Consider the following 17,771-nt stretch of genomic DNA (forward strand, 5'->3'; position numbering starts at 1 on the left):
CGGTTCGGCAAAAGAGACTGATAAAATAAGTACTAGGCTTACAAAGAATAAGTCCCGGGGTTGATTTGCTCGACTAAAGGTGGTGCTCCAGCATGGCCCCAGTCAAATGACTGAAACAAGTAAAAGAGTAATTGTTGGCCTTATAAAAATATCAATAGCTACAGTCTGATTCGATAAGGAAGTTCGTCTCTTAAACAATTGCTACACTTTGAAGCATCCATAGTTCAGCCTTTAATCAAAGGGAAACAATACATATATAAATATATAAAATACATAAAATACATAAAAACGCAAAGTATTTAATTAGTTAGAGAATTTTTAAAGCGATAATTAAAGATATAAACGAATTTGCGTTTTTAAATCAACCAGATTTTAAATAACTTGAAGAGTATAAACAAAAAAGAAAGTTCTTCAAAATTTTAAGTAACTTGAGTATAAACAGGAAATAAAGTTAATTTCCTCGAAATAAAGTTAAAATCAAACAAACAAATGTTAAGTTGTAAAATAAGTTAAACATATATCTGTACGTTATAGGAACCGTATGTTCACATCAGTTCTTCGTAAATTAAGTGTAGCTTTGCTTCGAAGTCAGGAACAGCTGAGCAGAATACACAGTGCGAGCGGAACTATCCGGAGTGAATGTTTACAAAATAACTCGATAACATTATCACTGAAGATGGCGAAATACCGGCCTGTAACACATGTCATATTCGATATGGACGGACTTCTTTTAGGTAAATTGTAAATTCCTTTTATATTTCCCTTCCCTACCAAATTCAGTATTTTCACTAAGTGTGTACGATTCGATTCTCTCTATTATAATATAATAATGTTACTAGTGGCTAAAACCTGATCACAATATTTTTCGATCGGCTTCTTAGTTTCGTTTTGCCACATACTTACCTGTGTTTGAAGAACTTTTTCTTAATACTCTTATTTTACTCATCAGATAACCAGGCAAGATACCAATTCTATCTGGTTTTCTGAATAATAAATTTGAAAAGGCCGCCTTGCTTTGAAAGGCATTTTTGTATCTTTTTTGTCGTATTATCGATAGGATAGGGGCACCATGGAAGATCATGAGATTGTGAGGCTAAGTAGTTGTAACAGGTTTTTAGGGTTTTGCTATCTGTTGGATATGACTATAGAAGATTCAGTATACCAACATTGTTCTTATAATGTGTGTGGTATTGACTGTTTTGATACTGTCAAAGAAGACTACGTTGTTATGTTTAGCACTGGAGCATGTTTATCACCTTTCTTTAATGGAAATCATGCAAATCTCTATGAGTTGGTTATGTTGCGTATGGATGATTACACTAAAAGATCCAGGTGCGAAGGATGGTACCATCTGCATCAGAGTATATTTACAAAAACAACAGCGAGTAGGCTATTAATGCTTGTTGTTGGCACCCCGTCGCTTACGACGTCGAGGGTTCCAGTTGATCCGATCAACGGAATAGCCTGCTCGTGAAATTAACGTGCAAGTGGCTGAGCACTCCACAGACACGTGTACCCTTAACGTAGTTCTCGGGGATATTCAGCGTGACACAGTATGACAAGGCTGACCCTTTGAATTACAGGCACAACAGAAACAGGAAGTAAAAGTGAGAGAAAGTCGTGGTGAAAGAGTACAGTAGGGTTCGCTACCGCCCTCTGCCGGAGCCTCGTGGATCTTTAGGTGTTTTCGCTCAATTAACACTCACAACGCCCTGTCTGGGAATCGAAACCGCGAGTCCGCTGCCCTAACCACTGGGCCATTGCGCCTCCAAGCTATTAAGGAACAGAGAGAAGAATAGGTGAGACAAACCAGCAAATCCAAAAGTATGCTGGAGTTAGGAAGGGAGACTGTCAAGACTAGTTCTTTCGCTAGGTTGTTCAGCCCTAGGTTATCCCTGATGAGTAAACCTATGGTCAAAGACATTGCTACTAGGTTTATCCCATCTTTTCAGATATTTTATCTCAGAATAAATTGTCCAATATGCCCTTTTTTTCTATTTTTCAAGTCATTAGGTGTAGTTTGAAAGAGATTTCACTGCTGTTTCTAGCAAGTAGAGCGATTATGTAGATCCAAGCCACTGAAGCTGTTTTTACACATCATAAATGTATGCATGTGATAGTGCGACAAGTTCAGGTTGACAAGAAAAGTTTCAGGAAGAATATGACTGTATTTGGTTGGCAGTAAATATGGTGGCTTTATCTACAGGACTTCTTTTTCCTTCAACCCTACCCCACCGCTTTCAGTTGTGTAAATTTGGGCATTTGCACTTTATTTGACCCTATTTACATATTGTTAAATGTACTTGCTATTAGTGTGGCTGTGAGGTTAAAAAGTTTACTTCCCAACCACATGGTTTTGATTTCAGTCTTCTACTTGTAGCAGTGGTTCTCAAACATTTTTGGACTGCTGCCCCATTGGCACCCAGGTCACACTCTTAGCACCCCTTCCCCACTCACCATCACAAACATAGACCTCTTTCTACTGCAAATTCAAAGCAACTGTATTTCACAAATAAAACTTAACCTAATTATCCCATTATTTTGTCATTTTTACAATATGAAAGTAAATTTAGATCTCACCTGTAGCTATGTTGTTTTCATGTTTTTAATGCAATGGATGTATATTGTGCAGTGATATCAGCTTCTCAGCAAATCCTTGTGTTCAATAATTTTCAGTCTGTTTCTTTGCTTAAGAAGAATCTGGGCAACTGCACTGAAGCCCTGCTCTACAAAGTGTGATGTTGCGAAGGCAATAAAGTATGTCTTGACTTTGTTCCACAGTGCAGGGTAGCAGTCAGAAAGGTCCTTTTGCAATCAAAAATCCTCCTGACATGATCTTTTGAACTTTGGCCTCAGCTCAATGTCATTTTAAAGTGAAACCCGTTTTTCTTCCATTATTCTTGTTTCTTCATTACTGAAATTTGGGAATCACTCAGACTGGTATTTTAATCAAAAATAAATATGAAACCTGTCAGACATGTTCAGGTGTGAACAATACACTTGAATGTCATCTTCTGGTATGCTCTTTTCCTTCACCAATTCAGAGAAACCCAGAAGCTAGAAGAAGTAATGATGGCTTATATTAAATTTGAATAGTTGTAACTTGGACAGAAACATGGAAAGGGCTGGTTTTACTTTGACAAGGTTTAACCTCATTTCCTTGCAGTTGCAGATTAACTTCATTGAACTTTGTGAATATATCTGCCATAAAAGCAATGCCATGCTCAATGTTTCTTGGTTCATCACAAAGAACAATAAAATCTTGCAAGAATTCAACAACTGTTTTAAAATGGGAATAGAAACTTTTGCAACCAGATGTTACCTGAGGATTATAGAGTGCACTGTGAATCTGCTAGGTATAACTTTTTCAATAAACTGATGAAGCTGTGATGACAACCTATCATCGCTGCTGTCCCATCTATTGCTCAAACATGAAATACTGACTCCTCTAGCTATTTCTAGTTGTCTTACAAATAAAAGCTCCTGAACCAAACGTTAATCTTTGATGAAACAAACATAGATAATACTTTTATTGTTTGGCAAAGGAGACTAATCTAACTGTAAGCTAAGTTTGGTTGTTCTAAGTCTGTTGCACAATATATCTTCAGTATTATAGTATTCCACATTTTTAAACATTTGTAATACACATTTTTAGAAGAAAAATTTCATGCTCCCACATCTTCATTTTAATTTTCACAATTAAAATCTTGGTAAAGCAAGAGAGAGAAATTCTGATTTATGCATGATAGATTTTCCAAATTTTAACAGTGTGCTAATGATTCTGTCAGCTCACTGCCTTAACAAAATGCTTTGTAGCATTTCATCTGTCTTTACATTCTGAGTTCAAATTCTGCTGAGGTTGACTTTGCCTCTCATCCTTTTGGGGTCGATCACTGGGATTGATGTAATCGACTTACTTTCTCTCCCGAAAATACTGGCCTTGTGCCAAAATTTGAAACTGATATGTTTAGATATGCTACGTATCGTTAACACAGAATTAGATGAGCAGTAAAATATATCTTGAATGGTACACCGTAATTATTGTAGCAGGTTAATTATTCAATATTTTACTCTTGCAACCACCATGTGTGGTTAATCTTTAGCATTTTGTCCCAACACTAGATAAATTCTAATAATATTCTTTCTCACTAAAATATTAGAACAACTCTTTTATGATAGTAATGTTATTACTCATTTGTTTGATATTTCATTAAACATATATACAGTTAAAGTTATCGTTTTAATTTTAAATATTTACTTTATATTATCTAAATGACCTTTAGAGTGTCACAGAAGGTTGAATTGATAACACACGCACCTGTCAGCAGTTAGTAACCTATGCTATGTTATTATTTAGTATTTTTTGCGTAGCGTTTGCTGCTGACTCGACCCAGTTTGTTTTGGTTGTTCAGTGGAATAGAAACTGTTGTAGTAGTTGGTGGAAAAGACTGAAGGAGATGTTGGCTACTTGTAAAGTTCATTAAGCAATGTGATAACGTTAATATCCATATGTTATTGCATTCATCTGCAATCCTTTACATTACGAAAACTCCATCAACTGTCCTGTATTTTACAGAGTTACGTACCATATACGGAAACCTCTCGTGGTCGTCCGACTTGCTAGAAATAACTGCGAAACATCTTTCAAATCACGTATCATTGTCTAAAGTGGACTCACCCATTTTATATTGTGATATTACAACATAGAAAGAAGGATGGTCAAGTCTGAAATGCCTATAACCATAGGGCCAATCAATTAATAGTGATGCTGTGCTTATCACCAGCATGTAGCACTGATGTTTAATACAGTTTATCTAAGGGGGATAACTCTTTTTCGGCAATGATATTTTTAAAAAAAGATTTATACATTATTTTTTAACCTCTGAATATTTCCTTCAAAGTAATTATTTTAACCCATATAATTCTGGGATTTGCTTTTAAATAGCATGGACTGCTGCGCACATTTTATGAAAATGAGACTACCATGCACACATAAAAAACAAAAAAATAGTTAAAATAGCTTCTTAGTATATAATGGTGGCAAATTTTACATCATCTGAAGTCATTGGATGAACTATTAGTCCTCTTGCATTTTTTTTCCCTGGGGGGGGGGGGGTATCGGAGCGTTTGAATGACATTAGACCCCAACAAAGGCCCATAAATTAAATGCATCTATCTGGGCCACGTTCGTGGCCTTTCGATCTGTGTCTGACGGCCACGATCGTGGCTCGTCGCGCTTTATGTATTAAGAACGATATACAGCGATACTAGTAACAACAGAAATAATAAGAAATGTCCAATAGAAAACCTTTTTGCTCTTTTTTCTCTGAAATTGGTCTTAACTTGGAATATAATGTTTTTTAGTTTACATGTATCTGACATCTTTTGTCTTTTACTCGTCTCAGTCATTGGAATACGGCCATGCTAGAGCACTGTCGACCGAAGTTTTTTTTTTTTTTCGTTTTTAAGTCGAACTAATCAACCCCAGTATTTATCTCTTAAGCCTGGTACTTATTCTCTCGGTCTATTTTGCTGAACTATTATGTGATTAAGACGTAATCGAACTAACACTGATTGTCAACATGGGGTGATAGGGGGCGTGAACATACAAGGGTGCATGGCCTAGTGGATAGGGTGTCACGATTGTGTGATCGTGGGTTCGATTGTCAGACTGGACGATGCATTGTGTTCTTAAGCAAAACACTTCACCTCTTATTGCTGTATGATCACTATGGTGTCTTATGTGTGACACAAGTGATGTTGATTTCATCATCATCATCATCATCGTCGTCGTTTAACGTCCGCTTTCCATGCTAGCATGGGTTGGACGTTTTGACTGAGGACTGGTGGACCAGGAGGCGACACCAGGCTGCAATCTAATTTGGCAGAGTTTCTACAACTGGATGCCCTTCCTAACGCCAACCACTCCGAGAGTGTAGTGGGTGCTTTTACGTACCACCGGCACGAGGGCCAGTCAGGCGGGTACTGGCAATGGCCACGTTCGAAATGGTGTATTTTACGTGCCACCTGCACAAGGGCCAGTCCAGGGGCACTGGCAACGATCTCGCTCGGATTTGATGAAGGGAATTAGCTAATGTACAGCACAAAACATTTGACCACTGTAAATCATCAGTGCAGGTTGTTCAGCTCGAAACTGTACAACCCTCATCTGTCATCTTTGATAAAAGAGTCCACAATTTATACATACATACATTGTGTGTGTGTGTGTGTGTGTGTGTGTGTGTGTATGACGGGCTTCTTCCAGTTTCTGTCTACCAAACCATATGGCTTTGGTTGGCCTGGGGTTATATAAGAAGACACTCGCCCAAGTTGCCATGCAGTGAGACTGAATCCAGAACTATGTGGTTGGGAAGTAAGCTTCTTTATTTCTTTTAAATTGCCATAAAGGCATTACATAGAGGGGACACTACAACACATGTGGGGACATATAACAAAATAAAAATATGATGTTATGAATGACACATGAAAATGAACATGAAAAACCTTAAAATCAAAATATTGAAATAATGATACATGAATGATAACTGAGAAATGAGAATATGAAAAGTGTGTTACTCACCCCACACTGAGTAACACCACTCGCCACCTCTGAGTCTTGAGTCTTCTTTAGTCTTTGACCTAGTCTTTCGTTTACCGTTTTCACCATCGCTGAGCGACAACACTCTCTCCTCCATGTACACGTAACCTTTTTCACCGGGGGAGGGGGTCTTGTAAATTTTGTGGTGTCTGTACTATCTTTTTTTCCTGTGGGGAGAGGGGGTGAGTGAGTTTGGTATTTGTATGGGAAGGGTGGGTCTGAGTGGTCTTGGGTGGGATGGAGTTGGTCTGGGTCCCACATCACATTGACTGTTCTTCCTCTTCTTTCTTTTTTTTCTTTTATTCTCTGTCATTGTCCATTCATCCTCCTTGTTCCTTCCATCTATCTGTATTTCTTCCTTTTTCTCCTCCAACTCCACCACCGCTTCTTCTGTTGTTTTCCTCTGCAGAGGACAGTGCGCTCTAATGTGGCCCTTTTGGCCACATTTAAAACATCATGGGATTCTGCCCTTCACCCACACTCTTAACACGATCTCTCCCAATGTCACCGGCTCTGCCAAACTCTCCAATTGCCTCTCCTCTGCCTGTATAATGAGGTCCAGTGTTTTTCCTCTCCATCCTCCATTTCCGTGGCTTGGCGGACAGCCACCTCCTCCTCACTTCCAACGAGGACGGCTGCCGCAACCCAAGCCACTTCTATATCGGGTGGAATTCTTTCTGCCCTTACCTTAGAAGTCTTTCTTCCAAGGTATGTGAGTAGAAGTACCATTTCCTCCGTTTTTACAGTTGCACTCACCAGCCTCTTTGCCTCCTCCGCTGTCCTAAATGGGACAACCACCATCCCATATCCATTTCCTTTCGCTATGTATATCCTAAAACTGTGTTCTGATATAAACCTGGGAACATCATATTTTGCTTCCAATCTTACATTTAATATCTTATTGGTAAAACCACAAATATAACTACAATACTTGACAAAAAAGTAAGTAGAAATATAAAGGGGGAGACTCCGCCACCCTCGTACTTCTATACTAGCATGGAAAACACAGGCCTACTTTAAAACAATCAAACTGAAAGTAAATCAGTCAACCTGTTATGATAAAAACTCATCACTACAGAATAAAGCATTGTTAGGACGAATTTCCATGCTTTCATTCTTTGCAACATATTTACATTATTATGTAGTGAGTTCAGGTGCTGACATGAGTTATCTTCTCCCCCTCCCCCCACCAGCACCACTCTGTATCCAAGCCGGTGGTGGGGCGGCTGGAAAAGTTCATAACTTGATAAACTTCCTTTTGATAAACTTTCATTTGAAGTTTCAAGAAGGTAAAAGAAAAATTTAACAATAGCTGATAGTAGTAAATTTGGCTATAAAGATACATTAACGAAAGTAGAAAAGGAGGAAAAAGAAGAAAAAAGGGTAACTATTGTGGAAATGTCATGATCAGAGAAAAATGCTAAATAAAATTTTAAACCTGCTATTTTCCCTGCTAAATGCTAGATTCAAAAAATTTCTGCTAAATGCTGAAAAAAAAAATGCTAGATCTAGCATAAAATATGCTAAATTGGCAACCCTATGCCTATAAAATGTTATAGTGAACTCACCTACCTACTCACCCTCTCTAATTCCCTGTCCACTTCACTATGTAGGAAGTGAGGTTGGCACTGGATGGGTGCCTCACAATTTCTTCCATAAACGTGGAAGGAAAATAGCAGAACAAGAATATCCGAAGAAATAACACTATTTATTTTTTGTCTGTACATGTGTTACATCTCTGGACAATCAGTAGCCAGGTCACCTTGGTGTGGAAGCAGCAGAGTCGGTTTAATCACAAATGTGAAGGCATTCTTCACCGGTTAGCCAACGTTGTGTGGTGCCTTCAGTATTCCAGCTACACGGAGCTGGTCAAGATGCATGCGGCTCGGTCAGCAACAAAGACGAAGAGAGTGAAGGGCGGTCAAGCCTAGCAACTGCCGATGACTGCACATGCGCATAAGGGGCTTCCGGAAGGCTCTAATCCCTGCGCATGCGTGGATAAAAATCCCAAAATGGCGACTGGAACCAGGCGTCACTACAACTATATACACCTTCCTGTAACTTGGATGAATGTTTCCCATCCCCTACCCTCTCACATGTTCATATTCTCTCTCCACTGAGATAGCCATGTTTTCCTTCTAATACAAGACACCTCTTTCTGTTTGTCTATACTACTCCTCACTTCAATTGAAGGGGTCTTGTGTTGCAAATTACTTGGTGACCTCACTGCTGTGGGTTTCCAGGAGAAAAGCACCCAGTACACTCTGTAAAGTGGTTGGCATAGGAAGGGCATCCAGCCACAGACTCCATGCCATAGCAGACAGCAGAGCTTGGTGCAGTCTTCTGACTCACCAGTTCCTATCAAACCGCCCAACCCATGCCAACATGGAAAACAGATGTTAAATAATGATGACGATGACTTTATTTTGTGGTAGAGCAATTGAAAACCAATTTGAAAAATAACTCAACCCTAATTAACTGCCATTCTTCATGTCACCAAAACTTAACAATACCAGGAAACTCTTAGATTCTACAATAACATATTTCTCAACAAATGTCTGACTGGAATTTCTCTGTTATTAGAGTCCCTCTTGTTTTCTGCAGATTTGGGGTGAATTATTTCAATATCTATTTCTGTACCACTCAGTACTTTTCATCTAGCTTGTGACAACCATCTACTTTACTTGAACATAGCTTCCCTCCACATCAAAAGGCCCCAGATTTAAATCACCAATAAGTTTTACACCACAAAAGGGAGAGTTAAGGATGAGAAAGCAATTTTATTCTTGGTAGAATAAAAAATACACTTTTAGTGATCTCAGTGGAAAAGTAACTTTATTTAATTATAAACTTAATGTTACTAACATAGCACATAATACACTCTGTAAAGTGGTTGGCATTAAGAAAGATATCCATTCGTTAAAACCATGCCAAAATGACATGGAGATCTTGTTGCGGGCCTACAGCTCGCTGGTTCCCTGTCAAACCATGCCAGCATAGAAAGCAGATCTTAAATGTTGATGATGATTCTTTGCTGTTATACTACTTTATAATTTTTGCACAAGGCTAGCAATTTCAGGTGAAGCTGAAGTCGATTGCATCGACTCCAGTGATCAAATGGCACTTATTTTATCGACCCTGAAGGGAAGAAAGGCAAAGTCGACCTCAGCTGAATTTGTACTCAGAACATAAAGACAGACGAAATGCTGCTATGCATATTGCCTGGCGTGCTAACGGTTTTGCCAGCTTGCAGCCTTAACATTAATGTTATATTTAAAAAAATGCTACCAGTAAAGTTTTTGTAAGATTCTTGCTATGAACTCATGTTAAAACATATTTTTAAACACACTGATATAATGTGAAGTGTTGACGATAAAAGTGAAGAAATTTCCAGTAAAAACGAAAAATTAAGAATAAAACTATAGAAAATGAGGAAGTGGGGCAACCTAATTATGTTAGAGCAAGGGGAATAAATCTTTAACAAAAAAAAAATAAAGCGTAAGTAGCCTCCCTTGTAAATTTACTCCATTTTATTCAGATTAATGAAAATAGTTGTAAATAATTTATCGGGTTATATTTTTGTTTCACACAGAGGAATATCAATCAAAATTTAGGTATATAAAGTTATTAGAGCAACAGAATCACTTAATAAGTTAATGCATCAAAATATATGGTAGTATGGTGGTGACAGCGCGGAAAATTAATATAGTGAATATAATGGCTATTACAACACAACATTATTCACATGTATATTTCAAAGGCTCCTGTAACTTTGTGGGTGGCAGACTGTTTCCGGCTGAGTTTAGTGCATATGCTGTGCTTATATATGTATCGCTATATTGGCCTGACTGTCGGGTGTTGTTATATACCGCTGGTCACAATGCACTTCCTCACATTGCTTTAGCAGATGATGGCTAGGCAGGTAGGCCTATGGCTTATAAGTGACTGAGATCATGATGTACCCCACTAAACAGGTCGACAGTACGACTGAGTGGACTGGGGCAACGTGAAATGAAGTGTTTTGCTCAGGAACACTACATGCAGTCCAGTGCACAAAATGTTTTTGTTCCCACGAGAGTTCCGGACCCCAGCTATGAACTCATTTGCATCCAGCCAATCAGAGCTCAGCTATCAAACTAACTTAGCACATATCAAGTGATTGGCAATAAGATAAGGTCACTTGGGTAAGGAATGACCATGCTTCTTTTCACTTTTAAGAATGCTTGTTGTTCTTGATCTTATTTCAACCATGGCTTCCCCTGCATAGTTATTTGTGTTGTTGTTTACTTTGTAAAACAGTAAGGGGAGAAGGTTGCTAGCACTTCACCCTCTACCCACATTTTTTCCATCCACATCTTTACTATATGGGGCTCTAACAAAATCTGATAATAGATATAGATGTAAATCTAATTACTTGTCTCCTTCTAAAGTCAGACATAACTTGGCGATCGGTCAATTTACAACATCGTTCTACGTCTTGAGTTTATTTGGTAGACTGTGTTTGTTAACTTGACAACAAATTCAAGGTGAGCCCTGATTGGCTGTATGCAAATGAGTTCATTACTGGGGTTCGGAACTCTTGTGGGAACTCTTGTGATTCTTTAAATGTGCTAGCTTCCTGGTAATTAATCGATATTAATTAATATATGATTTTTTACCCTATGTTTTAATGTATTAACCATAACCGAGTTCTCAAACTGGATATATGCGACGGCAGTAAATATTTTCTGCCGACATATTCCTGGAATTAGCGCGCCAAAACGAAGACTTGAATTTTACCATTAAGCTGTAATTAACAGAACCATATACACGTGCACCTATGACGGTGGGCAACTTTGTATAGGGTTCTGAAGATTATGGTTACATTACGAATCAGGCTGAAGAGAAACAGACAGTCGGTAAGATTGTTAATTTTGAAACCGGTCCCTGTTTAATAATGATTTTTTTTGGTAATTCTAAATGTCTTGCCCGCTTACGCTTTGGTATTCCGCTAAATTTCGTTTTGAGAACAATTTAGGTCTTAATAGACACAAGATGTGAGCACATTGAATGTCCACGTTAGTGGTCAACGTTATATATATAAATATATATATATGTATGTAGCGGAACCTTCTCTCTCGGGTATTCATTTACGAATGATAACATAGCGGCTAACATCTAGCTTCGGCCCGCTTGGACCGTTGTGTCCTCCACCCTGATTGGCTCTTATTTAGGCGGTATTTGTCTACAGTTCTGTTTCGCACCAGGGTGCATATCAACCAATCGTGGCCTTCTGTTAAGGTTACATGAGAGAGTATTTGTTCCCCATCATCACTTGACAACTGGTGATGATGTGTTTATGTCCCCATAACTTAGTGATTTAGCAAAAGAGACTGATAGAATAAGTACTACACTTAAAAATAAAATTAAAAAGCAAGTCCTGGAGTCGATTTGATTGACTAAAACCCTTCAAGGCATTGCCTACAGTTGAGTGACTGAAATAAGTAAAAAAAAATTTTTTTAATTAATAAAAATCGTTCTTCAAAATGTCAATTTTATATATGTCCCAAACACCAGTTTAACAATGTTGTTTTCTTAAATTCTCCTTCATATTGAAAATTAATTGAAACAAAGGCAGTGTATTTTGTCATAAATACGGTAACAAAAGCATTAAGCACATAGTGTAAATCTCCCTGTATTCCAAGATAGGATAATAGTCTACGGCAAGTAAACCTATTTTTTTTTATTTTATAAAAGTTGACATAGGTGCAGGAGTGGCTGTGTGGTAAGTAGCTTGCTTACCAACCACATGGTTCTAGGTTCATTCCCACTGTGTGGCACCTTAGGCAAGTGTCTTCTACTATAGTCTCGGGCCGACCAAAGCCTTGTGAGTGGATTTGGTAGACGGAAACTGAAAAAAGCCTGTCGTATATATGTATGTATATATATATATATATATGTATATATATATATATGTATATATATATATGTATGTATGTTTGTGTGTCTGTGTTTGTCCCCCCAACATCGCTTGACAACCGATGCTGGTGTGTTTACGTCCCCGTAACTTAGCAGTTCGGCAAAAGAGACCGATAGAATAAGTACTGGGTTTCCAAAGAATAAGTCCTGGGGTCGATTTGCTCGACTAAAGGCGGTGCTCCAGCATGGCCACAGTCAAATGACTGAAACAAGTAAAAGAGTATGTATTTTCCCTGCAAACTCCCAACTTAATGAAACAGAAATCTTGTACTCTATCTGTTTGATCATTTTGTCAGTGAAGTAAAATGGTTGCAGTCAAAGATGTGAAGTTGATTTGGATTTGGCTGATTACGACTCAGTGGGAAATCACAGAACTTATGTGGATATAAGTTGTTAGTTCAATTCAAGACATAATATTAGCTTTTGTGTAAATTCTAATTTGGTAACCAAGTTGCTCTGAAAACTGATCCTGTGTCACATATTATCAGATGTAGCTGACAGGGACAGGTGTGTCCTTTAATCTTTGGTTAATGTAAGATAAATAGGAGCTGGGTTAACCCTCTCTGATTTACTGATTAGCTTACAGAATGTTATTTTACTGACCTAGGAATGGCTTTGGGTGAGGCTTAAAGGTCATTGTGGGTGTTTCCAGTTAATAAAAGGAGTAATTGAGCAACTGAATAGCATTTAAAATGTATATAATCTCTGCTCATCTTTAGAAAAACAAAATTAGAGCACTGTACACTCCCCAATTGTTTTATGTAGAGTTTCTAAACTAAAGGATTTTACAATAACACTTTAAAATACTAGAATTAGCCTTACATTGAAGCATTATTTGGGAAACCTATGGGTTTATTATTTGCAAGGTAAAGGATTGTTTTCTGGACTACGAGGTATACTCTTTAATATTTGGCAAAGAACATTGTTTCTAATTAAATATTGTTAAATTTGCCTCATTATAGAATACCATTATGATCCTTGACTCAATTCAGCTGGGTCAATGAGGGAGTTTGTATTTGATCACTCGACTTAACGAGAAATAGCAGCCAATCATCATCATCATCATTCAATGACTGTTTTCCATGCTGGCATGGGTTGGATGGTTTGACAAGAGCTTCCCGGGTTCCATGTCTGTTTTGGCATGGTTTCTTCAGCTGGATGCCCTTCCTTATGCCAACCACTTTACAGAGTGTATTAGGTGCTTTTATACAGTACTGGCATGAGTGCTTTTATGTGGAACTGGCTTAGGTTCCACATGATTTTTACTTAGCTTGACCACGATTTTACTTAGCTTGACATGTCTTCACAAGTACAGCAAACTGCTAGAAGTCTCAGTCCCTTATCATCTCCGTTGTGAGGCCCAATGACTGAAGATTCTTTCTCGCCACCTTGTCCCATGTTTTCCTGGGTTTACCCCTTCCACAGTTGGCACTTCTTGATGCAACTGTCCTCATCCATATGCATTACATGACTGTACCAGCACAGTCTTCTCTCTTGTATACTACATCTGATGCCTCGTATACCCAGTTTTTCTTTCAAGTCACTTACACTCCATTGTATATGCACTCTGACATTACCCATCCAGCAGGGCATATTAGCTTAATTTCTTTTAAGCCTTTGCATGCCTCAATAGTAATAGCTCTTGTCTCACTGCCATGTAGCATAGCTGTTCATACACAAGCATCTTCACTCTGAGGAAGAGGACCTTTGTTACTAACAAAAGTAGTAGCTCTCTGAACTTTGCCCCGCCCATTCTTATTCTAGCAGCTATGCTTTTGGAAAATTTCCACCACTGCTAACTTGGTCACCTAAGTAACAGAAACTATCTACTACTTCTAAGGATCCTACCTGACATTTGAGGGGACATTTGACCATAAGGAATAAGAAGTTTGCTCTGCGATTATGTGGTTTCGGGTTCAACTCCATTGTACAGCACCTTAGCATGTATCTTCTACAGTAGCTTTAGGTCAGGGTTGTGTGGTTAGAATTAAATAGATGGAAACTAACAGAAGCCTGTTGGATTGTATTTGGTCATGGATGGTAAATCTAATCTATTACTCATTTTAATTCAACATCTGGCACTTTGGTGTCTTCAGTGAAGTCTACTATGTTAGATGTATTTGGACCAGATCTCTGGTGTGATGCTAATTTGACTTGTTTCTTCCTCTATTTTCTCCTACTAATCTTGGAGGCCCTGCAAAGGTCATTGTTGCAGTTCTTCCTTTGTTTTCCACTGTATAAATTTATGTTTCCAAAATAAAGTAGCTTTGCTTACATTACATGTAAGAAAATTAGAACAGTTCCTTTTTGGTGCCAGTGAATTGATTTATGACAAAGAAAAAGTATTGCTTGCTTCTTTTACATTTACAATGCCATTGTGTCCTAGAAAGAAACTGGTTAGGAGTTGCTTTGATAAAAGTTAAATAGGTGGTACATGATCAGGTTAGTTACTCTGAAGTTTGGGTAGTACCTTAGCACCATGGTTCAAATTTTCATTTGTTAAAGTTTAATTTACTCTGTTACTGTTCTTGAGAAAAACCTAATCATCATATTTATATCTTCTCTACCATCTGAAATCAATAGTACTAAAAACCAATTCATTGATAATTAATCGTGTCAATTAACTCTTTGTCTACATATGCTTTATGAAGCTTGAAGAAATGTTTTTTTTTTTTTCATTTTTTAGACAGGAGAAAAGGCAGCTCTCTCGATCTTTTACTTCTGAAAACTCTGCTAAAAACACATAAGATGCCAGGTGGTAGTCATTACACTGGCCTCCAGATTAAGTCTATCACACAAGATTGTGCAACAATTTAACATCTGACTGTTTCACATAAAATGACTCACCAACACATTCCCAGCCCTCTCCAAAGGAAACGCAGTGTCACTTTTCTTTGTCTTTTCTACCATTATTACAATGGCCTCTATTCCTAGGACCTGTATTATCCACTGTACTCAATTCTTCTCTTTCTGACTAGAATGTCAATTCTCTGGAATTCTTCATTGTTCATGTTTTCCTTGCTGTTGTTCAAGAACATCAACTGCATTGATTTCGCCAGTCTTGGAGAATTGAGAGGTCTGTAAAGGCTATAAGTACAACCCCTTCTCCTTGATCAAATCATTAAAAATATGAATACTGAACAGGTGTATCCACTGGTAATTTACTTTGCTATATGATTCAAATTGTGAGGAAACTAACAAAATGTCCTATAATCTATATTATCATTTTTTTCCCATTTATAATCAGAAGTTTTATGGTTTCATTTATTTTAATATAAAATTTGATATATTCCGATCTACTTTTTATTCCTGTCCCTCGTCTCTCTTTTCTTATCTCTTTTCCTCTCTTATCAGTTTCTTCTGATATTTCCTTCAATATTTGACAAAGGACTATACCCAAAATGTTATTCTTTTTCCTTTCTCTGAGCATTAACAGTGAACGTCTCTTGTTTAAGCATTAACATTAACAGTGAATGTTTTTTGGACCTTGTTTCTTTTTTTTTTTTGTTATTTGTGTATGCAATGCAATAATACACACACACACACACATACACACACACATATATGGTTCATATCCACAGCTATTCATCTGGATCTTGATACTGCCTCCATTTTGCCTAAAACATTGCTAAACAAAGCATGCAACAAGGTCACTGAAACATAACTTGTAAGTGGTACAAGGCCTGTCGTTTAGGCTTAAATATGCAATGGGCTTCATCTTCATTGTTAGTCTATTCAAATGAAGCTGACTAAGGACAAACAACAACTTGCCCTAATCATATATATCATTTAGCATTTCAATCTCTGGCCCAAAACAGCTGCTTTGGCTGTGATTCTCTTTGTCATTGAGCTTCTCTCAGTCATCTATACTCAATGTGAAACATTTCATTTGTCTTTTATCTTTTACTTGTTTCAGTTATTGGACTGCAGCCATGTTGGGGCACTGCCTTGAAGGGTTTAGTTGAACAAACCAACCCCAGTTCTTATTTCTAAAGTAGGGTACTTATTCAATTGGTCCCTTTTGTCGAACTGGTAAGTTATAGGGATATAAACAAACCAGTACTGGTTGTCAAGTAGTGGTTGGGGACAGACACACACACACACACACACATAATGGGTTTCTTTCAGTTTCTCTCTACTAAATCTACTCACACAGCTTTAGTTGGCCCAGGGCTATAGTAAAAGAACACTTGCCCAATGTCCCCTTGACATTGCTATCCCTCTTGTGAGCTCACAATGCTAACATCCAGGTTAAAACACCACTGTTCTACACAAACCAATTAGGGTTCTCAACCTGCCACATACAGTAGCTAAATCTCCTTCAAATTACATCCTACTGTCTCAGTACCGCAGAAACAACACTTTCTTCTATAAATACAGGTACTAATAATTTTTTTACCATTGGCACAAGGCCTGAAATTTTAGTGGAATGGGGTTAGTCAGTTGCATTGATTAACCCCTGTGCTCAACTGATATTTACTTTGTCAATCCTGAAAAGATGAAAGCAGAATTTGAACTAGGAATGTAATGAGCTGAAAGAAATGCTGCTCTACATTTTGTCTGGTGAGGCTAAACAATTCTACCATGTCACTTCCTGAAATCTCAATCTTCATTTCAAGAATCAGTGCATTCAGGAATTCCTTCTCCTTCCTTGTATTCACTTTCTTAGAGCAGCATGACCGAAGAAGAACTGGATGAGCTCAGTGCAGCTAAATGATTCATGTAAATTGTTTGAGGACTTAGGGCACGGGAGTGGAGAGGGAGTTTCAGATAGATTCTAGTTTTATATCCTGTCCGGGTTTTACTCCTTTAGAATACTTGATAGAACTAGCGGTGGATTTGTGGATTTTGCGGTTTTGGGTTAGGTTAGCTAGACAATGTTGTTTGTACATACCACACACATAAAGCAATATTGCACATCGGTACAGGAAGTACATCTCTCTCTCTCTTTCATACTCTCTCCCTCTCTCTCTCTCTCTCTCTCTTTTTCATACTCTCTCCCTCTCTCTCTCTCTCTCTCACACACAAACACGCACACATCTGCTACCACCAATTTTGCCAGGGAACCCGTGGAAGAGGTAGGCCCAGGAAGACCTGGGCTGAGGTGGTGAGGCAAGACCTTCGTACATTGGGCCTCACCGAGGCGATGACTACGGACCGAGACCTTTGGAAATGTGCTGTGCGTGAGAAGACCCGGCAAGCCAAGTAAGATCGT

At 38.1% G+C, this 17,771-nt stretch overlaps 1 protein-coding gene across 2 annotated transcripts in view; it reads left to right on the forward strand.

Annotated features, from left to right (window-relative positions):
* Nucleotides 1-255: 255 nt before the first annotated feature.
* The window catches only part of LOC106877710 (pseudouridine-5'-phosphatase), a 210,908-nt gene continuing 193,392 nt past the window's right edge, over nucleotides 256-17,771 (forward strand). The window contains exon 1 of one of the 2 annotated variants that reach the window (XM_014926666.3): nucleotides 256-734. In XM_014926666.3, coding sequence (XP_014782152.2) covers nucleotides 542-734 — 193 coding nt within the window. In that variant the 5' untranslated portion in view covers nucleotides 256-541. The remainder of the gene's footprint in view (nucleotides 735-17,771) is intronic. The other variant, XM_089348987.1, reaches the window with a different exon arrangement.

The sequence above is a fragment of the Octopus bimaculoides genome, chromosome 3 (assembly GCF_046866305.1).
Source record: "Octopus bimaculoides isolate indiv1 chromosome 3, ASM4686630v1, whole genome shotgun sequence".
Classification (NCBI taxonomy): Eukaryota; Metazoa; Mollusca; class Cephalopoda; order Octopoda; family Octopodidae; genus Octopus; species Octopus bimaculoides.